The 26,934-nt window shown below is 46.3% G+C and overlaps 1 protein-coding gene across 5 annotated transcripts; it reads left to right on the top strand.

Annotated features, from left to right (window-relative positions):
- Positions 1-547: 547 nt before the first annotated feature.
- Positions 548-26,934, top strand: COX11 (cytochrome c oxidase copper chaperone COX11). Of its 5 annotated transcripts, XR_015052912.1 has the most exons (7): positions 548-683; positions 1,055-1,372; positions 1,954-2,109; positions 2,514-2,639; positions 7,477-7,703; positions 9,015-12,760; positions 16,251-21,161. XR_015052912.1 is itself a non-coding variant. In XM_085862279.1 (5 exons), exons 2-5 carry the CDS (start codon positions 1,133-1,135, stop codon positions 7,681-7,683), a joined length of 729 nt encoding a protein of 242 aa, XP_085718405.1. In that variant the 5' UTR covers positions 548-683; positions 1,055-1,132; the 3' UTR covers positions 7,684-8,835. The 5 variants fall into 5 exon arrangements, 4 of the variants coding, with proteins under 4 accessions (XP_085718405.1, XP_085718407.1, XP_085718406.1 ...); XM_085862279.1 differs by lacking the exons at positions 9,015-12,760; positions 16,251-21,161 and having other exon boundaries at positions 7,477-8,835; XM_085862281.1 differs by lacking the exons at positions 9,015-12,760; positions 16,251-21,161 and having other exon boundaries at positions 611-672; positions 7,477-8,835.

Raw genomic sequence — 26,934 nt, 5'->3', positions numbered from 1 at the left:
TCGCGTCAGGTTCTATTGGGTAGGCGACTACCCATGTCCGCCTACTGGCTTGTCTGTCTGTCTGTGTGTCTGTCTGCGACCGCTGATTCTTGACAACCACTGGTCCGATCTAATTGAAACTTGCCAGGAATATTGCTGGGGACCTGAGTATGTGCCTTTTCAAGGTTTGATATTAATCGGACAAGTGCTTCCCAAGTTATGGCCATTTATTTACCAAACCAATGACAGGACACGGTGCTATGACGTCACGATTGAGGTCACAATTCTTCTTTTTTTTGCACGTACGGCAACGCACTCGAATCAATAAAAATATGAGCCTGCGTGATGGTCATGAACCTATAGTTGTTTGACCGTGCTCTGTTCTCCGGATACTGAGTATCGAGCAAGGAAGCAGCCACGTATTGTACTGTGTTTAAACGTTTGGCATGACTGACGGTGACGGGGTTCGAACCATCGTCCTCCCTGACGTATCGACAGGACGATGAAATTTCCGCCTGAAAGAAGAAAAAGCGAAACGTTTCGTTTGCTCTGAAGTAAAATGGCTTTTTATCGACGTGATGATTCCAAAACACGATTACAGTACGGAATGCTGCGTGAGGAGGGGGACAATAACGTGATGACGTCACGGCGTGAACACGGAAGTGCGTGCAGCGTGAGGAGTGCGAAGTGCACGTGAGATTTGTGTGCGTCATTCTCAGGGAAATTTGATTAAATTTTTTTGTTTTTTTTCTCACTCAAACCAGGGATGTGCGGCTTGAATGGTTTTCTACCGGAGATAGCACGGGGTAAACGTTACCGATCGGCCCCGACTTGGGTTTGGGGATAGTAATTCCTTTCCACGACCACGTGACATCTTTGTATTAAAATGAACGTTTGATTTCGATTCGTTGTTCTGTCTGATTTGGAGTGTGAGGCCGAATAGCTCTCGGGTCGATGATTTCGTGCATTTACTCGAGGCGGATAAAATTGAGATTCAAAATGTAATGGTACCAAGGTGGTGCTGCATTGTGGAGCACGCCGATTAACCACTGCGGTGTTTCTCTTTGGTGCACAGAATCCTGGTGATCACAGCAGTGCACGTCCATGCCTTGATCACCGAGAGGCATTCGTACAATCTGCTTTGGGCTGTTTAATGGCCCTCCTCGCTGCCCTGAGACACTTTCCACTGCCTTGCCGAAAGGCACCTTTGCTGAACACCTGGCTGTGGTGTGGACGCCATGTCGTACAACGTTCAACCCATGGCACACCACGTTCTGCGGGTGGTGAAGCACGTCGGCGAAACATCACCGTGCTGACGTACATAGCCGCGGGTGCAATTGGGATGCTGGGATTGTCATATGCTGCTGTTCCACTCTACCGCCTCTACTGCCAGGTGTTTGTCTGACGTCGCAGTATGTGTTGCACTTGCAGTGATCGCATTGACTTTGTTTCGATTGAATGAGGAGAAAGAAGATTCAGATCGCCGAGGAGTGCGATAAATAATTGGAACACTCGCACGTAGACCACCGCCGGAAAGACTCGCAGTCACACGTTGACTACTACTGATCAGCCACTTACTCACCGACCATTGCTTGTTAGCCATGTACTCGCACGTCCACCCCCGCCTGTCAATCACACATTCACACGTCGATCACCGCCGGTCAGCCACCTACTCACATCGACCACTGCTCGTCAGCCATGTACTCGCTTGTCCAGCACCACCGGTCAGTCACACACTCACACATTAACCACCGCCGCTCAGCCACACACTTACACGTGAATCACTGCTGGTCAGCCGCATCCACCACCGCCTGTCAATCATGCATTCACATGTCGACCAAATCGCAACTCATACGAGTAAGCCAGATGCAGCCATCTCTACTGCTGTAGCACTCGTATCTAGTTATCAGGGTTGAAACTTGGAAGAAATTATAACATTCTCAAAAAGTGCGACCTGACTCGGTGCTTCCGCAGGCAACCGGACTGGGCGGCCAAGCTGTTGCTGGACACGCGACGGACACAGTAACGTCCATGACTCCCATGCGCGACCGTGTTCTCAGGGTGCTTTTCAATGCCGACGTACATTCAGCCATGCAGTGGAAGTTCAGGCCTCAGCAGATGGAGGTTTATGTAAGTCAAATGTTGGGATTTAAATATTTAATATGCCTCACTGAGTGTAATTGTTGGCATTATTTTTCTGAGGCCCATCCTACTGATAAATCTTCAATTTGCGTGGATGTGTGGTTCAAAATATTTGAAGAAAGTTTTCAGAGCACTTGTGACTTCACAGTGAAGGTGTTTGTGGTGATGATGTCAAAACATCTGAAGGTGATGGCAACATCGCAAGATCTCAATTAAGTTTCTACAGTACCGGGGTTTGTTGCTTGATCAACAGAGATGCTCTAACTTGCCAGAAGTAATGTCGTCGAATGGTGTATCAATGTAATGTTTTAACTTGTCATGTAAAGGGCCCATCCTTACCACAAATGCCAAGTTGCAAAACGGTAGAAATCATGTTTTCTTCTCTCGTACAGGTTGTTCCAGGTGAGACTGCTTTGGCTTTCTACAAAGCCAAGAACCCGACCGATGAACCAATCATTGGCATCTCCACGTATAATGTTCTGCCACTCGATGCCGCACAGTATTTCAACAAGATCCAGGTGCAGGTTTTGTGCTACTTTCCGACGTGATTCGCAGAGGCATCCTTCGTGTGGATTTACCTGTAGAATTACCTGTCTGCTTTCCCCTTTCAGCCATCTACTTTATTGATAAAGTTAATTTGTATTACTAGCCCCCGTTGGACGTAGTCCAGAACGGGGGCTTATGGATTTGGTCTCAATTTTTGTGTCCGTGTGTGCGTGCGTCCACAACCATATCTCGGACGTGTATGGACCGATTTTATTTATTCTTGCGCTTGTCGAAAGATCTCAAAAATGTGAGGTTCGACAAGGAGTGTCATGTGTTGTTGATGTGCCTGGTGCTTAAAGAAAAGAAGAGAGTAAAATGAGTTTAACAACTTATAGAATTATTCAAAAAATTTGATTGGGTAAACTTACCATGGATTATATGAAGATAATTTTTAGCTGAGGTACGAAGTACAGGCTCTCCACAAAGTCTTGTTCTGGTTTTTAAAATTTGGCACAACCAAACCAAAAGAGATATGGTACAATGATGTAGGGGTGGGGGGAGGTGTCACGTCTTGTAAATATTTTCAATTGTTTGGTTGTGCATTTGTACATTATTCTATTTCTGCCGAATCGTAACACCAAGAATCCCCCAGATTTTGGGTGTGGTTACTGCAGAATCAGGGCAAGGTTTTTATGCTGCCACACGTTGACTTTGACGTTCGTGTTGAGGCCACAGAAGGCCGCTATAAAGTGTATATTGGGATGCGCGGTCAGGCAGTGCTTGTAAACATCCAAAGACCTCTTCCAATCTGCCCAGGAGATGGGGATCACCTGGTCGGGTGTACCGGATACACTTTGCCGATTGAGCCAAAATCACCCTCGACTCTGCAAATTGTTGTTAACACTTATGAAAGAAACAGGTCAAACAATATCTAGTCACCCGTGCTTCTCTGCTCCAGCCACTGTTTAGGTACGTGGCGTATATACACAGACATGGCAGAAGTAATTAGACACCATGATTTTTATAGAATTTATTTTTGGGACATTTGAAGTATATTTGACCCATTTTAATACGTACACTAGTATTTGGTAGACTTGCCATTTGCAGATTTCAATGCTTTTACTCTTTCAGACATAGAACTCACGAGTTCTGACATTTTCTCTTGTGGGATTTCTGCCCAGGCTTCACGTAAACGGTTTAGCAATTCTGCCCGTGATGTTGGTTTCCTGGACTTTCTCCACACAGCTCGATCCAATATGGCCCAGAAGTGTTCAATGGGATTCATGTCAGGAGATTGACTTGTCCATGGAAGTCCCTTGATCCCATTTCTGTCCTGCCATTCTTTGGTCTTTTTTTGCAGTGTGGCACGGAGCTCCATCTTCCATGAATAGTGTTGTTTTTGATCATCTGACCAGTGGAGAAGACGGGGAGACGTCCATCCTCGAGGACAGAAATGTATATCGTAGAGTTGATGTTGCCAACACACTCCACAAGCTCTGACCGACGAGCGCTCCAGATTTCTCCGCACACCGTCACTGAAAAACCGCTGTGCTTGACAGTTGGCTGCAATCGGTTCAAAGAGAACTCCTGACTTGGAAGTCTCTAGGCCCGTACGCGTCCACTGTCAGAAAATTGAGTAAATTGGGACTCATCTGAAAAAAATGACAGTTTGTCAAAACTCCAAGGGTCTGGTGGCCATCTCGTCAGCACACCTGTCTCCTTTGAATGTTGGCTGGTCGAAGAAGAGGTTTTCTCTGAGCTGCTCTCCCATAGTAGCCCAGTTGATGAAGGTACCGCATGGCAGTTCTTGAGCTAACTTGGACCTCCTCTGCAACATCTGCTGCCTTGCAACAAGGAGTTTTCTCAATGGATTGCTTGACAGCTCGAAGACATCTTTCTGAGGGCCCTGATGAACCAGAACGGGAAGCTGTGGATTCCTTGCCTTCGCTGGTGAATTGCACAATCACCCGATTGACCATTGAAAGCAGAATGCCAACGTTCTGAGCTATCTGACGCTGGCTGACTCCACCTTCCAAATGGCCAACAATTCGTCCTCTTTGAAAATCAGAAAGGTCATGTGCTCCCTGGGTTCCAGGCATAGTTAATTATCATACAACACCCAGGAACTCGTTTCTGCAAAGAAATAGTCGAATATTAGTACAAATCACTGAATAAAACTGCGTTATACAAATGAAATGAAGAAATTTAAGTTGTTTATTTACTTTTGTCATGTCTCTGTAGAGGCTCGCGGCTCTAAAAATGCCATTAAAACAAAAAAAAGAAGAACTTCCAGAGAGTTGGATTCGCATATTATTTGATACTCCAAACATGTCTGGACGGTGGTTATCTCTGGACGTGTCCGAGTAGTGATTATCTCCGGATGGTGTTTGTCTCCGTACATGATCTGGCATTGTTTGTCTCCGGACGTATTCAGGCGGTATTTGTGTCCGGGCGGTTTTGTCCTCGGGCAGTGTTTATAATATGACTGGTAGAAAATGTATTTCAGACATTATTTTGTTTCTATCTTCACTGTTATTCGATGCAGAATCATTTTGATGAGGCAGTATGAATTTTAATTAATGCTCCACCGCACGTCTCCCTTCCCCTCACTCAGCTCACCTCACGCTTAGCTCCTCCCAACCCCCCAACCCCCTCATCCACCCCACTCTCCCCCCCCCCCCCGCCCTCTGCTGTCCATCACAATACAACTCTCTGTACGTTTATCAGTGATAAGCTCCAGAATCTCTTAACCTGAACCAAATTTCAAATTTTTAATCTACGGAATTGAACTTGGCAGCAGTTCCGGCTGCTAAAAAGTGTTCACTTGTCCAATTTGCACATTGTTTGATACTCCGATCGTCCCCGGACGGTGTTTAGTATGACCCAGCCAACCATTCCTTATCAACCGTTTCATTGAAGTACTTGCTTGAGTGCTTAATAGTGGTGGGTGGAATTGATTCCAAAGTACTGTACAGTACTCAATTTCAACCATGAAATCGAAAGGAATCAAGAAGTGAACTGGAATCGATGTCGATTCCAAGTAATTCAGACTTCATAGAAAGAAGCCTCTATTTTTTTTTTTGGGGGGGGGGGGGTGGGGCGGTTGTCCTGTTGGGCACTTTCTGGTTATATATGGCCTGGTAATGATTTAATTGGAAAGAAACACGCACCTGGGATGCCCCGTTTGCAATATAGCAGCAAAAGCAAATCACTTGCAAACTAAACACGCCCCAAGGGTATTTTCCTTTTAAATGAATATTAAGGCATTTATCGTTGGCTCGTAAAGCGTGCTGGATATTTTGTTGGCGGATGGGTAGGCAATACGTCGACTGATAAAGTTTTGACAACTTGCCATTTAAAAGGTCCAGAAGTGCAGTTTGGAACTATTTTGGAAAGGTTGAAGAAGACAGTCCAAAAGTTACATGCTCATTTTGTTCAAGAGACATTGTTCGTTACTGTAATACGTCCAATATGCTAAAACATTTGAAAACCAAACACCATCCTGGTGTTGGCGCAGTGGTTAGGGCAGCGGCTTGGGATCCAAAAGGTCCTGAGTTCAAGCCCCGTTGGGCCACTGAATTAATACACCAGGGGGTTGACTCAGCCTGTCATCCTTCCGAGGTCGGCGAAATGAGTACCAGTGTACTGGGCCGGTGTATACCCCGGTTAAAATAGTTGTACCATATCCCTGTGTCGTAAGAGGCAACCAGGGTTGCGTCAGGAAGGGCATCCGGCGTAAAACATGTGCCAAATCACTATGCGGATCATAGGGATGATCCACTGTGGCGACCCCTAACGGGAGCAGCCGAAAGAAGAAGAAGATTTGAAAACCAAACACAAGAGAGAGTACCTATTGGTGACGACTGTGAATGCGGATTTAAGGAAACCAAAGTATGCAACAGCAACAAGTTCGCTTTTGCAATCGACGATTGAAAGCATTACTGGTAATGCCCCAGTATGCTGCCTTCTCTTCCCCTCCTCTCATATTGTCTTCTCTTCCCCTCCTCTCATGTTGCCTTCCCTTCCTCCTCTTGTGCTGCCTTCTCCTCCCCTCCTCTCATGCTGCCTTCCCTTCCTCCTCTCGTGCTGCCTTCCCCTCCCCTCCTCTCATACTGCCTTTCCTTCCCTTCCTCTCATACTGCCTTCCCTTCCCCTCCTCTCATGCTGCCTTCCCCTCCTCTTATGCTGCCTCCCCTACTCCTCTCATGATGCCTTCCCTTCCCCTCCCCTCATGCTACCTTCCTTTCCCCTCCCCTCATGCTGCCTTCCATTCCCCTCCTCTCATGCTGCCTTCCCTTCCCCTCCTCTTATGCTGCCTTCCCTTCTCCTCCCCTCATGCTGCTTTCCCTTCCCCTCCCCTCATGCTGCCTTCCCTTCTCTCTCTCTCTCTCTCTCTCTCTCTCTCTCTCTCTCTCTCTCTCTCTCTCTCTCTCTCTCTCTCTCTCTCTCTCTCTCTCTCTCTCTCTCTCTCTCTCTCTCTCTCTCTCTCTCTCTCTCTCTCTCTCTCTCTCTCTCTCTCTCTCTCTCTCTCTCTCTCTCTCTGTCCCACCTTTTTTCTCCCTTCTACTCCCTTATTATTCCCGTCAGCGAAGCGACAGTGGTATTTGCTAGTTATATAGCATGCACAAGGTAGGAGAAGCCTTCTCATAAATTATTCCGTTCATAAACATCGTCATACCAAGGGTTTGTGAACATACATTCAAATGACTTGTCGATCTTTCGACTTGTGATCTTATGACCCATGAATGATCTTTCGACTTTGATTGTGAATGGCATTGGCACACACGGCACACAACCTCATCCACGAGCTAAAACCTATATCATTGATTCATCTCTATAGTTTAGTCACACATTTTGTCTTCTTCCCAGTGTTTCTGCTTCGAAGAGCAGTGGTTGAATTCTGGCGAGGAAGTGGACCTGCCAGTATTCTTCTACATCGATCCGGATTTCGTCGACGACCCACGTCTCATCGGGGTGGACACCATCACCCTTTCATACACGTTTTTCCAGGCTCGACAAGGCCACGTGCCAACCTTACCTGGCTTTCATGGCACTGGACCCGGAAGTAAAGAGTAACAACAGAAGACTTGCTTCCGGTGCCTTTGGTCGACCTTTTCTCCATACGATGGTGGCCTGCTCACAAAGACTATACATTATTGTACGGTTACCGAACATTTATATTATTATCGATGGAGCGAGCATTGAACAATACTATTATTAAACATCCTTTGATCAATGTTCTTTTTCATTTTTCTCAATGACTTTCTCTACAAAACGTGTTTAAATAATTAATTGGATGGAAACCAAGCTGTGTCAATGTGCGTCATAAGGTGGAAGTAAGGGACTTGATCATAATTTTGGGAAATGTCTGGAGCCCCACTTTATATTCAGCCAGTAGTCAATAACTAGGCCTCTGGAGATTAAACAACATTCTGTGTAGTTTCCTGTGATGAATGAAAGAGTGCCACTTACAGAGGGCCTCTTAATACACCTCTTAAAGGGTAGGCAGAAGGAAATACACCTCTTAAAGATTGCTCAGGAATTTGAAAGACCTTGCCCTAACATATAGAGTCCACAATGGTTTTGGTTTTCCAACAGTTATCTACTACAGGTTATCCATAAACAATGAAAGTAGTAGATTTATGTTTTCACCAAACTAGGTACAAGTATGTGCAATGACGGAAAGACGACCTTCTTCATCTTCTTCTTCTTCTTGCGTATGGCAGCTTTGCTGCTGGATAGCTATCATTTTGTCGATGAGCGGCTATGCCGCTGATGCTGTGCCCCCATACCAGTACACTGGCGCTCATTTCGCCGACCTCGGGAGGATGAAAGCCCGAGTCAACCCCACTCGGTGTTAATTCAGCGGCCAACGGGGCTCAAACTCAGGACCCAAAGATCCCGAGCCAGCCACTCCAACCGCTAAGCCAACACCAGGCTTGAGAAAGATTAACTGATTTGATCTTGGGGTCAAAAAGTCAAAAGTCTATGGTCACGTGACTTTAATTGAAAATCTTTGTTTCCACAATAACTTGTGAACCACAGAAAGGATTTCAACCAAACTTGACGCAAGTATGTCTTGTGATACAAAGATGAACTAATTCGATTTTGGGTTCAACGGGTCAATCGTTTGGCAAAAAAATCATGTACCCTTTGTAAATCATTGGGCAGATCATAACTCGAGTTCGACACAGCTGATATTTCCTCTTTCCTACTTATCTTTTTTTTCTCTCTCTCTCATGTGATCTTTAATTGAGATCAAACGTAACAGTCAGTTTACGTCTGAAATGGTTGGAGGCCTTGCTTGATCCATCGACACATTCGCATCAAATTGTATTTTCTAGTTTACGTCTACGTTTGGGTGTTCATGGTGTTGTGACCTGCAAATTACTGATGCTTGTGTACAGGTCGCTGGGCCAGACGTCAGAGGCCGTGATTATACACGACCGTCGTGCAGATACATGAAAATAGCTGTACACCAAGAGATGTCTCCTCTCTCCGAAATCAGCTGGGTTGTGAAGGAGAAGTATCCCAGACCCCTCCGATGGCATGGTGACCCATGGGGTTTGGCCTACTGTAATCTCTAAATGCTGAACGTCAAGCAAGGGTGAGTACGACTCAGCTCGGAGTTCGAATCGTTGACCTCCCAGACTCAGAGCAGATACTCGAACTACAATGACACCGAAAATACATTTTATGATCTTTAATAAGATTCAACGCAACACAAACATGTGATTCATTTCAAAATCAACACAAACATGTGATTCATTGATGGTTGCACCCAGAACACAATCATTTATCCACTGTAAATAATGAACAGACAAAGTCCTCGTGTGCACAACATTTTTCCACTAACTCCAAAACATGACACGCAAGGAAGAATGTTTCAGTCTGTGAAGCTGAAAAAAAGGTGATGGAAGGTAGATGGTTGTGGAGGGGTGGGTAGTTGTAGTGGAAGGTAGAGCTATACACTTTACCAAAATCCAGAGGCTGGTGTATCACACCCAAGCTCCCAATACAGTACTATAGTTGATTGAATGGAGGCATATTTGTGCATGATCGTGAGATATTTATCGTTTTTTTTTTTAATATTTCCTTTCGTATACATTTATGAAACTCGTGTAAGAGCGAGAGTAAAATGGAAAGGGGGAAATACTAGCAGCAGAGTGGAAATGAGAGTGAAGTCAAAGGGTGGGGGAGAAGGACACGTGGGGTGAACAATGTGCACACAAGCTGATTGAAACACAGCAAGAAGAGGAAGGGGAACGTGGGGATGAAACAGAAAAGGAACAAACCAACCAACAATTCACAAAGGAATAGAGGTGAGGGAGAGGGGGGGGGGCAAATCTCAATAACCTGGAAAAAGAGAGTGTTTGGGAATGGGATCATTTGGGGTAGAAGAAATCATGGGTACGTATGGGCAATGACCTGAGGTCATGGTGAACAGCTATCTTGAAGCCCTGGAGGGAAGAATGGGACAGAACACATTGGGGAAGTTGGTTTGACAGGTGAGAGAAAAGAGGACGAAGTGAGTGTGGAGCCTGGATTTTTGGAGTTCAACAAGAAGGTGACTGGCAGACTATGTGCATCCTGCAGAAACTTGGGAGGGCAGAGGGTACCAGACCAAAAAGGAGGTGGTAGAATAGAGAGAGAGACCACCAACCTGTATGCGATGCGAGAGTAACAGGCAAAGATAGTCAGCTTCGTTGCGGCAGATCTTAATGATGTTACATCAAACGTAACATAACACATAAGGGCCTTGCTTTCCATGGCATCAGGAAGGGAAAGATGTGAGGCAAGGGCACCAGCCCAAAGGGGAGAGGAATGCTCCTTCAAGCTATGAATGAAGACCTTGTAGGTTGGGAAAAGTTCACACTGGCCGAGGAAAGACCTTTCATGATGAAGGACGCCCAATTGGTGGCTGGCTTTGGAGACCATCTTAGAAAGATGGTTTGTCCAAGAGAGATCATGGCTGATGGTGAGGTCCAAAGGTGTGAGTGACTTAATATCTTCAAGTGGCTTGTTTAGGAAGTATCTGGGAGGGTATGCTAGATGGTCATTTTCGAAAGACAGGTTGAGCATGTGGAATTTGTTATCATATTTGAATATGAAAGACATATTCCAAGTGTTGGATCGGCTCCTGATTCTATCAAGGTCTGCAGAGAGGGAAGAGGCTGCTGCCTGCCTGTCTGAGGAATGATAAATGATGCAGCAGAGGGTGGAATCATCAGTAAAGAGAAAGGCAGGATTTTCCAGGGAATCAGAAAGATCATTGATGAAGATGAAGAACACGACTGGACCCAATACATTGCATTGGGGCACTCCAGCCTTGACACTGAGAAAAGAGGATCCTGTTCAGAGCTACATGCTGAATATGGGAGTTGAGGAATGATCCATGAGAGGAAGTGGCCTTGGATGCAATAAGCAGAGAGTTTGGAGATCAAGGTGGGGTTGCGACACTGTATGAAATGCACGTGATATGTCTAGAGAAACGGCCCTGATCTCACGTCTGAGATTGAGGGCTTCCATCCATTGTTGTATGCCTGGTGTTGGTTTAATCGCTGGAGTGGTGGGCTTGGGATCTTCTGGTCCTGAGTTCAAATCCCGCTTGGCTGTTGAATTAATACCAGGTAGGGTTGACTCTGCCTGTCATCCTTCTGAGGTCAGCAAAATGAGTGCCAGTTTGCTAGTATCCTGCGTTGGAGTGGTGACCCATCCAGGATTGTGCCCAATAGCCCAGAAGACTGCTTGGGCAGCACCAACGCTCTGCACAGAGTATGGTCCCAATGGATGGATCCATTGTTGTGAGAGTATAAGCAACATGTCCATGGCAGAATGACTTGGTCTGAAACGGAACTGATGATCTGAGAAAAGGAAGGAGTTGATGTCAACTACAATGATATATTCCATGACCTTGGTTATCTTTGGAAGCAAGCTCCAATGTCTGTAGTTAAGAGGGTCAGTTTTTGCATCATGTTTGTGTATTGCAGTGAGGTTGGTTAACTTCAGATGGAAACTGCCCCAAGGAGAAATAGCGAGTTCATCGAACACCTTCCCTACCCCACACAGCCTTGAGAAATAAGGACATGCGCGAGGTCTGCGAATGACGAATTTGATTGGCCGTGGTGACGTAAAATGTAGGAATATTCAGATGCTTCTACTACTAAACGGAAGGGTTTGGAGAGTGCCAAAAGAGTGATTTGTGTTATGCAGTGTTCAAGTATATAATTTAATTAAATAAAATAAACATGTAATAGGTTGCAGATTTTTTTTTTTTTTTGGAAGTTTACTGCCATTGATGGAGCATCTTTTACACCACCTTAATTCACACATTACATTAGGTCTTCGTGCCTGTTGTTTGTGTCCTTTATGATGTCCCTAAAAACAGTACCTTTCCTGTTTGTAATAATTTTCAATTTTGTTTCACTGTCAGTTAGGCAGACCCAGTGAAACTTCATCTCACTCCTCTCTGTGCATGTGTGATCGAGATGAATTCAAGAGCAAAGTACTGTTAAACTACAGGTTCGTTTTCTGGTTCGTGTTCAAAATACAACATTCAATCGAAATTGAGTTGTTCCTCGATCATAAACTGATGTTTGTAGACAGACGGACAGAAGTGAACCAAATGCTTAACCCTGTTTCTCGCTTCGAGTGTGCGGGGTAATATAATTGAGTGAACAGAGCAGAAAGAGCATGAGCAGGAGCTGCAGAACAGGTTTTTAGTAAACGTGCACTGGACCTTTCAAAGAATCGAAGTCGACGTTTGCTAGAAACCTCTCCACCTACTCAAGTGGATAAGACACAGTATCGAGGAGCAGTTGGGTATGAAAGGGTAGGGTAGGTGTTTGTATTGAAGGGTTGGGTACACAAGATTTGGAAGGAAATACAGAATTCAGGTATTCGATCTTCTCGCGGACTGTCAGCTGCGGTGCCATTTGAAGTGAGGGAAAGGATGGAAGGGGAGCATACACGAGAGACAGACTTGTCAAGGAGCCACCATGTATTTTAAGATAGAGACAGCTTTGAGATTTCAGTCTTGTGGTTGGACAGATGTTGTTTTCTGGCTTTCCTGAGAGTGGACACATACTTCTTCTTGGCTTAGTAGAATGATCTGAAGTTGTCGTCAGTCAGATTTGTCTTCCAGGAAGAGAAGGTAAATTCAGGTCAGGTCAGGTATGGGAGCATGCGCCAGAACAGCACGTCGCTGCGTCCACTTTCCGCCGGTACTCCAGGGGCCTCCGTCTGGCCATCCCCCAGGCAGATGCCAGGCCCATCCCCATCTCCTTGAGATGATGGTCAACCTGTTGCAACCATGAGGCACGTGGTCGACCCACTGGCCTCCTCCACTCATGAGACTCCCTCGCTGAGAGAATCTGGTGAGCAGGATCAGAGTCAGGAAAACGAGCCACATGTCCATACAGCCGCAACTGACGCTCACGGACTATGCAGGTAACAAATCTCATCCGAGTCTCTCTCAGCAACCGGCCGTTGGACACAAAATCCGACCAGCGATAGCCAAGGATTCTCCGAAGAGACCTGGTACCAAAGGAATTAAGTCTCCGTCTCAGATCCTTGGTCAGAGTCCAAGTCTCGCACCCATAGAGCAAGACTGGAAGTACCAAGGACCCGAAGACTCGGACTTTCGTCCTCCCGCACAGGTACCGGCAGCGCCACACCCCATGATCCAGTGAATCCATGACTCCCAGGCCCGACCCAGACGCTTATTGACCTCTGACTCGCAGCCAGCAGAGACATGAATATCACTGCCAAGGTAAGTGAATCTCTCCACGACCTCAACATCCTCACCACAAACAGACACAGACAGGACAGCAGCATCCAAGATGTCACCGAAAGCCTGGATCTTAGTTTTGACCCAAGAAACCCGTAATCCCAACGGCTCCGACTCCTCATTCAGCACCTCGAGGGCCCCAAGAGGATGTCTAAAGTCTCCGCAAAGATGACTGCATCATCTGCAAAGTCAAGGTCCGAGATCTTGACATTCCCAAATGACGCACCGCAACTTGATCTCTCCGACATCCTCCCTAGAATCCAGTCCATACAAGTGCTGAAAAGTGTGGGGGCAAGTACACATCCCTGACGAACTCCAGTAACAACTGGAAATAAGTCAGAGATGGTACCACCACACTTCACAGCACTCTCAGTACCAGAGTAGAGTTCAGACATCAGATCGATCAGTTTTGGTGGCACCCCACGAAGACCAAGAATCCTCCAGAGGACATCCCGATTCACTGAATCGAACGCTTTACAGAGATCAACATAGGCTGCAAGCAGCCCCTGCCGAAACTCTCGTCTGCGTTCGGTGAGGACACGAAGTGCAAGGATACGGTCAATCGTTGACCTCTTTGGTGTAAAGCCTGACTGCTCTGGACGCTGGTGCTCAAGCAGATGGTGGCGAACCCTATCAAGAATTATCCGAGCAAAGACCTTGCCCGGCACTGAGAGCAGCGTCACCCCTCGGTAGTTGTTGCAGTCTTGGCGATCACCCTTCCCTTTCCAGAGAGGGACAACAACGCCCCTCTTCCTGTCAGTTGGGCTGATGCCTGTGTTCCAGGCAGAGCACAAAACTATATGCAACAACACGAGTACAGCATTTCCACCAGCCTTGAGAAGTTCGGCATGGATGCCACAGATCCCTGGAGCTTTGCCCCGTTTCAACTGGTTCACCTCAGCCCGTGTTTCCACAAGCGTAGGTGGACCACAGTTGATTCGAGGGTCAGCAACAGGGATTGTAACACCCTTGACGTCCAACTCGACAGTTGGGGGATCAACCTGGTACAACCGCTCAAAGTAACCGGCCCAGCGGGCCTTCACTTCAGACTCCTCTGTCAAGAGCCTACCACTCTCTGCTCGAACTGTAGTGCTCCAAGGGATGGGCTTGGATGAACGTAATGCGCGAATTCCCCTGTAAGCGGGACGAGAATCACCTGTCCACAGGTGATGCTCTACCCCCTCACAGATTCCTCGCACATAGGCCTCCTTGTCCACCCTCAGTGCACGTACAGTTTTACGCCTCAGCTCCCTGAACAGCTCAGCTCTGCCATTCAGCCTGGCCCTGCGACTCTGGTCAATGGTATCCAGTGTCCCTTGAGGGACAAAATTCTTCTTTGCCCTGCGGTGAGCTCCAAGGCATCCACCGGCAACATCAAGGACGGTGGTCTTGAAGTGGACGCTCCACAACTCTTCAGGACCCCCCAAAGCACCCAGACCCCCCCAAGTGTCCACTCAGCCTGTTCGCAAACTCCTCAGCTACTCTCTCATCCCTGAGCTTGGCAACATCCAGCCTCGGCTGGGATGGTACCATTCTTCAGGATTTAAGGTGCAGCTTTAGAGTTGCTACAACAAGCCTGTGGTCAGTATTGAGGAACTGAGCACTCCGGTAGACCCTGCAGTTCTGGATCATCCTCCAACGACCGTCAATGAGGACATGGTCAATCTCCTTTGCCACACCGCCAGCGTTGGAATACCAAGTCCAGCGATGAGCTTGTGGGCGCTGAAACCATGAACCAGCCACCCTAAGTCCATGACTTCTTGCAAAGTCAAGGAACTTAGTGCTATTCTGGTTCATAGTTCCTGACCCATGGGGACCAACACACACCTCATAACCGTCCCTATCAGTTCCATCGATGCATTGAAATCCCTCAAGACTAGAAGTGTATCTCGTCTGGGGCACTGATCAACCACAGACTCGAGTGTGGCGTGGAATGCATCCTTCACGGTGAGATCACTCGCCTCAGTCGTAGCATAAACAGAGACCAGGGAAATGACACCTAAGGAGTGACGAATCCTTAATCTCATAATACGCTCGTTGACCGGTGTTACCTCAATTATCATTGGGGTCAGCTTATTGGACACAGCTACAGCAACTCCTTGGGTATGGTAACCATCAGAGCGACCAGACCAATAGTAGGTGTAACCACCCACCATTATCTCGCCGCAATCCCGTCTCCGAACCTCAGAGAGAGCTGCAATCCCGATGTCCAAACGCTTGAGCTCAGATGATAACAGAGACAGGTGATCATCCTCTCTTAGGGATAGGACATTCCAGGCACCCACCCGAAGGGACCGCCTCAGGTTAACCCAAGGAGACCGCCGTCTGGTGGACGACACCTCAGCACCACTCCGACACACTCTCCCGCAATCTGACCCAGGGATGTTACCCCGTGGTTTCCCTCCTATCAAAGATTGGGGGTCCCGAAGGCTTTGCCCCAATCCCGTCATCCGGTGAGCTGCCCTGCGAAGGGAAGCTGCACAGAAGGTACTCCCACGGAGTGGGTTTTCAGATTTTTTTGCGTTTTTGCGTTTTGCGGAATGAAGGGTTTTACGGTGGCCGGAGTGCAAATCCTGCCACCAACCTCCTAATAAGAAGTGACCCAACTGCAGGAGGATGTCTGCAGACACAGTTGGGCACTAGATATGGATGGCCGTTGGCTCACAAGGAGCTCCTCCGCCCTTTGACAGGTTTTGTTTTTAATCCTGCTGGGTGTCCTTATCCAAACACCCTCCTCACCAGAAAACCTGGTGGGGGAAACGGTTTAGTCGCCGACAACCCGACCATGGAACAGGTTAGTACAGGTTTACATGGTACCTGTAGCAGGTCACAGATCGAACCTGACCTGACAAAGGTAAATTATTTTGAGACAACTGCCTCACCACAGTATTCTGTGTACCAGGGGTGAGAAGATGGGTGTGATAACTGCAACAGAGATGGTATGAATCTGTACATTAGGGAAAGGAAGCTTGTGTGGAAGGACTGTGAAGAAAATGGTAATTTTCATTTCTATTATTGTAGTTCAGTGCTTCAGAACCGGTGTGCCATGATAAAGTCCCTGATGAGCTGCGGTTCTTTCATAATTAGAGGAAAACAAGGAACATCAATGGAGCAGTATGACTGGGATGGTGATCCTTTTGCTTCATCTGCAGAGGTATCAGTCAAGGAGCTTCCTCTGAAGGTGCAAGAGTTAACTATCGACATCAAGAGTGACCGCACTCCCAAACTTCAGTTCAGTGAGGTTCCTCTGGGTGTATTTTGGCTGCAGTTTGAAAAAAATAGCATCCAACCATCTGTGATCGTGCCATCCATGTATTGTCACCGTGTTCAGTGACATACCTTGGTGAAGTGAGCTTCTCAACATTGACATTTGTCAAGAACATCTGGAGGTCATGTCCAAAGAGACATATCAGGAACTTCATGTTGCTCTTTAGCAGCGGAGAGCCGAACATTGAACACCTCTGTTCCTCAAGACAGGTGCAGGTTTCTCAAAAATACCAAATTATAGTTCAGGAATTCAATTTATCACTTGATTACTTCTGGGAACAGTTTTAGTTTCACATAAATGATTTCCCTGTCCTATTATCTTTAATGACATATTTGAGAGAAATGTTTTGAAAAAGATTAAGTTTAAAATCTCCTTGAGGGCTGAATAGTAATGAGGATTTACTTTCATAATAAAAGTTTAAATTAATTTATATAATTGTTTGAAATTTTCATAAACCAGTTAAAGTATTTAAATGGTTTGAAATGTGCTAAGTTTGGTATGGTTCGCTCAACCAGTTGGAAAAAGGTGATTTTACTCTTCCTTCCAATGGTGAGAGGATGATGAAACGATAACACACATTGACATGGTAAGATCTGAGAAGCCTGGTGTTGGCTTCGTGGTTATGGTAGATGGCTTGGGATCTGAGAGTCCTGATTTCAAGTCCCGTTTCCACTGAATTAACACCAGGTGGGGTTGACTCAGCCTGTCATCTTTCTGAGGTTGGTGAAATGAGTACCAGTGTATTGGTATAGGGGAACAGCATCAGTGGCACAGCTATGCCCTCAGCTAATAATGCAATCTGCAGGTGTGTGTTCCATGTGAAGGAGGAGGAGGAGGAGGTACCATGTGCAATTGTGCATACATATTTCATGGTTAAATGTGGTTTGATGTGCCATGAGGATCAAACTTGAAAATGTTCCCTGAAATAAAATAAAAAGGTTTAAAGGCACTGCAGTTGTTTAACTGATTTCTTTCTTTGCTTTCACTTTGTAAATCCTGTATCCCATTCATGGGCCATGCAAGGTAAGTTTTAAATTACTCACAGGTGGTATTTAAATATGTAGGTTGTTATTGATTTACCCTAGACCTTTTCCCACCACCTGCTTCACCAGTCAGTCTGGGCAAGCTTGAAATTTTGAACCTGCATTTGCATGAAGCGCCCTCTGACTGGTTAGAACCGGCCAACTGATTGGTGGACTGATTTGAATGGGAATCGTGGGTGCAGCACGGCGAGTAAGGATGTAAGGAACAGTAGGTACGAGGTAGTTGAGTAGTTAGATTTTCGAGACAGAGCAGCTGTGGGAAAAGGCCAGTCGTGTCCAGATTTTGGAGCTGGCCCATCAAATAAATGTGTGATGCTCAGTCTTGCACAGGACCGAAGACTGTAAGCACGAACAGGTGATCTCCTCAACAGTGACTTTTAGTGGAGCAGCAGGGGCCAGAAAAGAGGCTTATTTAGTGAGATACCCACACCAGCAGTACCACATTTTCTAATATAGTTATTATTGACCACCTACTATCCCTGTACATGAAAACCAATGATGCCAGTCTGGGAAATGGTGGCATTCTGAGAAATAGGTCAATTTAGGTCGTTGACGCCTGAATTTGGCAATATTTACTAAAACGGCTATAGTTTTTATAATTTTCATGTTACAATACCTTGATATACATCAAACTGATCCTAAGACAATAGGCTATAACATGCAATAACAAAAAAAAAACATGTGGCTGATAATTGTAAGTGCAGAACCAATTTTATTACAAATGTTGCCCCCAAAATCCAAATTTTTGCATTTTTCAAATACTTTTAGCATCACTCAGCACATGCATAATATAAAAGTATCAAATATTAAGCATTAAAAAGTTTATCTAGGGTCTGCTGCAATTATTCATATATAATATTGTTGCGAATTCGCGCCCGCCGGCGTGGGACTGGCCGCTCGACTCGAATGGCAGCCGCCTCGCCCACCGTAACGGACAATTCTGTCATGACCCCCTCGGAACAACGCCAGGAGCTAGTCACGGGTGGGGGTTTAACCCCACCACGACCGTGCCAATTGCCCACCCGCGCAGGATAGGGTGGGTCCGACCCGCGTCCTCGTGACGCGTTGGCGGACGAGCCACAGATGTGGCCGCGTGGCTGTGCCCCGACTCTGTGCTCCTTTGCGGGTTTTGTTGGCACGACGTTTGGAGTGGGGTGGGAAAGGGGCCCCCTTTGTTGCACTATCTCAGTGTGGGGGAAAAGGGGGAATTGTTGATGCCCTGGGGGAGGGAGAATGGCTGGCTGGCTTGGGTCCCGTGACGAGCGATCTCCCACTGCGACCTCGTCGCTGACCGCCGTCCTTCTCGCCTCGGACCCGAGCTCCTTGGCCTCTTCCCACAACTCTCCTCAGCCGACTGCAGAACCCAACTCGATACCTTCGCCACCCAACTCCACACTCTGCTGCTGCCACACTCTGCTGCTGCCACACTCTGCTCTCCAACCAAAAACTGACTCTGCCACCAAAACTGACTCTGCCATGATTTGCCTGGTGCTCGCCGTTTTATAGGCCGGCAGGAGAAACAATATGCAAATTACAGGATCAGGATGTCCTCGGGGGCGGAGCCACGCTCGCCAATTGGACGGAGGAAAAGTGGGCGTGAACCTCCCCTGATCCTAGAATTTGCATATATGGATTTCACACAGACGCGCCTGGAGGCAGGGCCAAGCCGCTCCGCGCTTGCTGATTGGACGGATCAGAAGTGGGCGTGTAGCATTCTTGATCCAAATTCTCCCTCGGAAAGGCCGCTGATGTGGATTTTTTTAAACCCACCTTGTTGTGATCGTTGTCCTCCTGAAGGATTCTAAGAAAGGTGGGAAGAAAATTCTTCCGGTGGGAAGAAAAGGAAAAAACTCTGAAAGGCAAAACCCACAGTTTGCATTACTCTGTCATGGCTTCAACACATACACTAAACAGCATTGCATCTCATAGACTCGCGTGTGATCACGTGACAAATACCAATCACATTTCTATCTCATCCTCTTGAATCTGCATATGAATCGAATTTCACACCTAAAGCAAAGGCTCGAACAAAGACTCAGTGTAACGATATGCCACCACCCACAGATCGAGTGGAGGGGGTCTCACACAGTGTAGTTTGCGACTTTCGCGTGGAAATACAACGCCAAGAATATATAACATGCCATTTCAAACAGACCCACAGCTCAACTCAGCACGAGTTAAAATATCGTCAAAATCCCAACAGAACACGTTTCATTGCAGTGAATATTGGAGTCGCACAAGTTTCATTTTTTACTCTCAGTAACACATACATCTCAATGCAAATCACCAACCACGCTCCCAGCCGGTTAATCGTCTCCTGCACTCTACAAAACGTTTCGTGCAAATCATTGCATTTATAAATCCGTAAAACCTCCACACAATATAATATAACAACCTCACTGCCAACAAACTACCAGTGAGTTCAATGAACAAAAAGTAGCTCATAACTTTTTCAAACAGGTAACTTATAATGTTTATCTATTTTAACCCTATCTCGGCGTCTCAGCCGTGTCCTCGGCCATCTCTCTCATCTCTCATAGCCGGTCCGTATCAATGCAAACATGTGGCATGTCGCTTCATCATGCCCATTTAATTACGCATCTGGCTCCTTAACGAGCCTCTTCTTGTCATCTGACTCTTCTTCTCCAGAACTTTTCTAAAACAACTACAGTACTTATTGTTTACTTTAAAACGGACTCCCTCCGCCGGATCCTCTTCTTTCTCTCAATAAAATTATCTGACAATGAACTTTTCTTTGTTCGAAATGCGTTACCTGCTGAGAGCGCTCTCCCTTACCTTCGCTCAAGCACTTGTCGTTCCTCCAGGCACTGCCTCTGGCAGATTAAGCACCTCCGGTCACGAGCACCGCACCAACGTCGGTTCGAATCCGAGTCACGGCGCCAACTGATGTGGATTTTTTTAAACCCACTGTTGGGGAAATTATTACTCTCTAGACAAGAAACCTTTGCCTCAGTCTGAGTAGGTCAAAGTGTTTGTGTTTTTCCTCTACTGTTCTACTATTTAGTTGTTAAGGCCTACCACCTACTTATAATCTTGTCTTTCTTTGACACTTTGGACATTGCTTGGGTTTCTGAAAGTACAAGGTGACCGGGCTGATAAGCTGTGCATTCTGTTCTTGCGATCAAAGGCCTCTCTGCTTATAAAATGGAATGGATATATGGGGAGGGGGAGATGATCTGAAGGACAGCAAATAAATGGTACAGAAGAAAGAACTCCTTGTGGACATTGATTATTACTGGACTTCTGTGGTTTATTTTATCCCGATACATGCAACACTGAGTCGGCTAGACGTTGAATCCTCGAGGAGGTCAAGATGCCTCAACAATCAAAAGAATCCTTTCGATCACGACGCGGTTCGAGGGTAGAAATCCACGTCAGTTGGTGCCGTGACTCGGATTCGAATCGGCGTTGTGCGGTGCTCGTGACCGGAGGTGCTTAATCTGCCAGAGGCAGTGCCTGGAGGAACGACAAGTGCTTGAGCGAAGGTAAGCAGGGGGGGTTCTCCGAGGGTGCGATTTATTTTATTCTGTGATTTTAGAGTGAATTTAGCGGTTGTGATTTGTGTGATTTTAGAGATGGGAAACAGAAATTGTAAAAGGAAGGAAATTGTGTATACCGAGGCAAATTGTATTCAAAAACCACGGAGAGGTACATGTGCAAGAATTATGTTTGATAAGTATGGGCCTGAAGCTGTGAGAGACATGGGGAAATGGTGCAATTGGACCAAAAATAGTCGATTACCCTTCCCTGAGAATGGAACGTTCGATCACGAGTGTTTAGACAATTTAAGAAAAGTACTGGAAGTGAAAAATAGTGACAAAAAGGTCCAGAAGCAGGTGAACTGGAGCGTTTATATAAATTGGATGAAGGAATGTCATGACAGAGACGAAAAGGCACAGTTGTTAAACCTGAAGGGTCAGCTAGACCAATTAACGAAGCAAATGCCGGTGAGACTTGAAAATAAAACCAAGAGACAGCGAGCAGTGGCTGTCAGATTTGAGGATGAAGAAGAAGACTCAGATACATGGCCAGAGTGCACAGTTCCGATAGCACAACCGCTCGAGGACGAAGAAGCGGGAGAGACAGAGGGAGATGATGCCACAGGACAAGGAGAGGCTCAACGGGGAGCCAGGCGAGTAATTAAGAAAGAAACAAGAACACAAAGCAAAAATAAAGTTCCTCTTGCTGACAAGGGTAAAATACAAACTCGATCAAAAAAAATAATGCCGGAGACCGCGAAGGACAGAGATGATGAGGCACTCATAGGCGCATTTCCATTGCGAGATTACCCGGGTGCAAGGGAGGTACAAGCAATATATCATCCGTGGGGCTCTGAATTAAGAGCCATCGTAAATGAGATGCCGAAGATACGAGAGAACCCAAAAAAATTCCAGGCGGAACTACGCGTGGTGGTGGCATGCCATCAGCCAACATATATGGACATGGAAATATTATTAAAATTAGTGGTACCAGAGGGGTTACTCCGACAATTGAAACAGGTCGCTGCATGGCCAGATGAAGCTCCTGGAGACAGGGAGGAGCTCAAAGAACATATTGACACCCTCATTGACGCTGTCACAGAGGTGGTAACACTTAAGACCGACTGGGCAAAAATACAGGTGTGCAGGCAACGCGCTGGCGAGGACCCATTGGAGTTCTTAGAGCATTTTCGGGGTGTATACCAATGTCACTCTGGACTGAAAGAAGAGGGAGTACCATTTGCTCATGTATACCTTAATGGTTTGACGGCCAAATTGCAAAATGAAATAAAGCGAGTATGTATTGGTTGGGAATTAAAGGAAGTGAAAGACTTGATGGAATATGTAACGCATTGTAATTCATTGTTGAAACATCGTTCTGACGAGGAAAACGAATCAACATTAATGCTATCCCAGGTTCAAGGTCAAGGTGAATGCCCCGGGGAAAGGAATGTGAGATATAATGCACAAAACCGAGGGCAAACCAATTACCGTCAGAGACCAAAATACAGAGACCAGCGCAGAGATTTCTGTTATACATGCGGAAAACAAGGACACTGGGCGAACAAATGCCGAAATCGTAGAAACAGTCGAACTTATAGTTCGTATGAACCGGTAGAACAGAGACCAGCGGCACAATACAGAGATGAAACTCGCAGACACTCCACGCCTCCAGTGAATGAAAATCCATATTATAGACAACAGGAAAGATGGGGAACACAGTTTGAGCAAGCTGGTTCATTTCAACCCACTGCACCTCAAACCGAATTCCCTCCTCCTCCACCTCCAGCCTCGTTCCCTCCTCCTCCACCCTCATTTCTTCATCCTCCATCTCAAGGTTCATTTCAAACCCAAAACCCATTCGTTTTATGACAAAGAAAAGAAGCGACTTCATCTGAGTTACCCTTCCTGACTTTGAAACCATGTGACGAACCGAAATTGACTTTGAAAATTGAAGGCCAAGAGATTCCTTTCTTAGTCGACACAGGAGCGACCAAATCTGCGCTCAGAAGGAGTGATTTCCCAGACGCCCCGTTATCGCGAGAACGAGTAAAAGTAGTGGGAATGTCAGGAGTTGCTAGTACGATTCCACTGACAGAGCAGCTCCGGGTGGAAATTGGACCATTGTCTGCAAACCATGCATTTTTGATGGCAACTGATACACCAATTAATCTGTTGGGGAGAGATCTGTTATGCAAGCTGAATTGTTCAATTAAGTGTACCCCTGATGGTGTATATTTAGAAATACCTCACGAATCACACATAACTATGATGAATTTATTACAGGAAAATACAGAAAATCTTGTATATCAATGGACTGTGATTAATTGTGAAGCATTTAACCATTTGCAGGAATATTTATCACATTTGGAGAGAAACGTACCCGAGGTGCTCGATTGGGTGAGTAAACACGGCATGGACAGACGGTACTTACAGACTCGACTACATTGCATTGCAGATTGCAACGTCAAAGGAAAAGATAACGTCTATGCGAGTGAAACACTCTCGAAATTACACCAGACATTTGACTTAGTGTTGGGAACAATTTGGATTGGGAAGCAAGGGATTGGCCTGGAGGTGCATCTCACGCAGGAACAATTAAAATTGTGGAACCAACCGTCCAGTGTTACACCACATGTTACTTTAGCGATTGCAGAAGGTTACCAAGAAACGGACATTGGTCACATGGTAACCTCTTTGAAAAAAGCATCACAAGCGACTTTGATGGAATCGAGCCAAGTAAACGGACTTTGGAAGATCGGGGAACAGGGATTCTGTTGGACAGAATGTCAAGGATCAGCAAAAGCTGTGTTCGAGGTGGTCGATCTCTCAGAATTAAATGGGTCAGGAAAATTACCTGAAATACTCGAACAAGTCCCGACTTGTCTGTGGGCAACACATGCCAACGATGTCGGCCAAATTAAAAGTATGAATCCAATCAAGATCACTATAGATCCAAAAAAGAAACTGCCTCGAAAACCGCAATACCCTTTGTCTCCAGAAGCAGAGGTAGGAATTGCTCCTGTTGTGGAAGCGCTATTGAAACAAGGGATAATTATTCCCACTGTCAGTCAATGTAATACACCAATCCTACCTGTGAGAAAACCTGGGAAGCCAACGTGGAGATTCGTACAGGATTTGAGGGCAGTGAATGATGCGGTAATTCCATCTTTTCCTGTAATTGCAAATCCAACTACCATTCTATCAAGCATCCCAAGTGACACTTCCTATTTTAGTGTTGTGGATCTTTGTTCAGCTTTTTTTTAGTATACCAATAGCCCAAGAAGTACAGTTTCTGTTTGCATTCACCTACCAGGGAAAGCAATACACTTGGACTGTATTGCCCCAGGGGTATTGTGAAAGTCCAACATTATTCTCGAGGGCCCTCAAAGACGACTTGGATGATGTAGTTTTCCCTTGTGGATCCACACTGATTCAATATGTTGACGACCTGCTGATCTGTTCAGCGTCAAAAGACGCATGCGAACGAGATACATTGACATTGTTGAGGGCCTTAGCCAGGAAAGGACACAAAGCATCGAGAGCTAAATTGCAATTTTGCCAAGAAGAAGTGAAATATGTGGGGCATATTCTGAAGGGAGATACAAGACGCATCTCCCCTGAACGTATAGCGGCAATATTAAACCTGCCCAAGCCAACTACTGCTAAACAGATGAGGTCTTTCCTCGGAATGACCGGCTATTGCAGACAGTGGATACCAGATTATGCGGCCTTAGTGCGCCCCCTGGTGGACATTGGTTCGGCAAACGCACCCAGCCCACTTGCATGGACACAAAATGCAGACAAGGCTTTTGTAACGTTAAAACAGGCTCTTTCTTCGGCTCCCGCTCTGGGTTTACCAAACTATGAAAAACCTTTCCATTTGTACGCATGTGAGAGACAGGGATTCGCACAATCTGTGCTGACACAGAAGCACGGAAATAAATTACGGCCTGTTGCATATTATAGTACTAAATTGGATCCGGTAGCGCAAGGATTCCCCCCTTGTCTCAAGGCAGTAGCAGCCGCTTCGCTCGCGGTGCAGGCGACCGAAGCGCTCGTCGCGGGAAACACTTTGATTCTCCTGGTACCGCATGCAGTGACAGCTGTATTGTTAAAAACGAAAACACAACATTTGTCGGCTTCAAGAGCAACGACATACGAACTCCCACTCACAGCACCCACGAACATTACGATTAGAAGATGCGCACCGCTGAATCCTGCTAGTTTGTTGCCAGGAGTACAAGATGGTGATCCTCACAATTGTGAAGAGATAATCGCCCACACGTGTCAACCCCGTCCTGACTTGAGAGACACACCAATCCAAAATTCTGAATTGGTTCTATATGTCGACGGCTCATCATCGCGTGCACCTGATGGATGTTTATTAACAGGCTACGCCGTTTGCTCTGATCACGAAGTAATCGAAAGCGGGAGATTGGCTGAGAGCTGTTCCGCGCAGCAGGCAGAACTGTTTGCCCTCACTCGTGCATGCCATTTAGCCAAAGGCCAAATAGTGACAATCTACACTGACTCCGGCTATGCCTTTGGTGCTGTACACGAATTCGGAGCACTCTGGCGCGAAAGGGGTTTTATAACATCATCAGGTACGCAGGTGAGGAATGGAACATGGATTGCGAATCTGCTGGAAGCAATACTTCTGCCTCACCAAATTGCAGTGGTAAAATGTGACGCCCACACTGGGAGATCTGATGACGTCTCACGGGGAAATGCCAGGGCAGATGCAGCTGCAAAATCTGCTGCCCACACCAGAGCTCTTTTAATATCACAATGTGTATTGAGACAAGAGGCAACACCGACCATTGACGATATAAACACTTTGCAGACAGCTGTCAGTGCTAAAGAACGAGATTTGTGGATACTGGCTGGATGTGAATTCGAAAATGAATCCAAATTATGGAGATCATCTGATGGTCGTGTGGTGGCACCAAGAGCTCTATTACCTTGGCTCGCCCGATTGGCACATGGGGCCGGGCATACTAGCAAAGGCGGCATGAGTGCTTCAATTGGGAGACAGTGGTTTGCCCCGGGGTTTAGTCCAATTGCAGAACAGTATTGTAAGACATGTCATATTTGCCAAAAACATAACCCAGCAAGGGGGGTGGAGATGGCCCCAGGGGGTCATCCAATTCCATTCGGACCTTTTTTTCATATCCAGATGGATTTCGTCCAGTTACCAAAATGCTGCGGTTTTGAATTTGCGTTAGTCATCGTCGATTTGTTCACCAAATGGGTTGAGGCTTACCCTTGTCGGAAAGCAGATGCCATTACTGTGGTTAAACTGTTGATGAAGGATTTCATCTGTAGGTTTGGAATACCTTGTAGGATCTCCAGTGACCAAGGTACTCATTTCACAGCCGAAGTGGTGAAAGAATTGTGTCGCGTATTGCAAATCAAGCAACATTTCGACTGCCCGCATCGTCCGCAATCTGCGGGGGCAGTAGAGAGGCAAAATGGATTCCTAAAGAATAAACTGGCCAAGATTTGTGAACAAACTGGATTAAAATGGCCAGATGCTCTGCTAATTGCTCTCATGATATGAGATCTACCGCAAATCGAAACACTGGCTTATCTCCGCATGAGATTCTGATGGGAAGACCAATGAGATTACCGAACTCACCTCCTTTGACTATAAAAGACATGAACGTGCAGCAAATGGACGACACGTTGCTTACGTTCTGTGTCTCTCTGAATGATGCTGTAAGA

Source organism: Eptatretus burgeri, chromosome 17, assembly GCF_056783735.1.
Source record: "Eptatretus burgeri isolate ZD-2024b chromosome 17, Ebu_testis_v1, whole genome shotgun sequence".
In the NCBI taxonomy this organism is placed as follows: Eukaryota; Metazoa; Chordata; class Myxini; order Myxiniformes; family Myxinidae; genus Eptatretus; species Eptatretus burgeri.
Note: the sequence above shows the minus strand (reverse complement) of the source record. Positions and strands in the feature narration are given on the sequence as shown.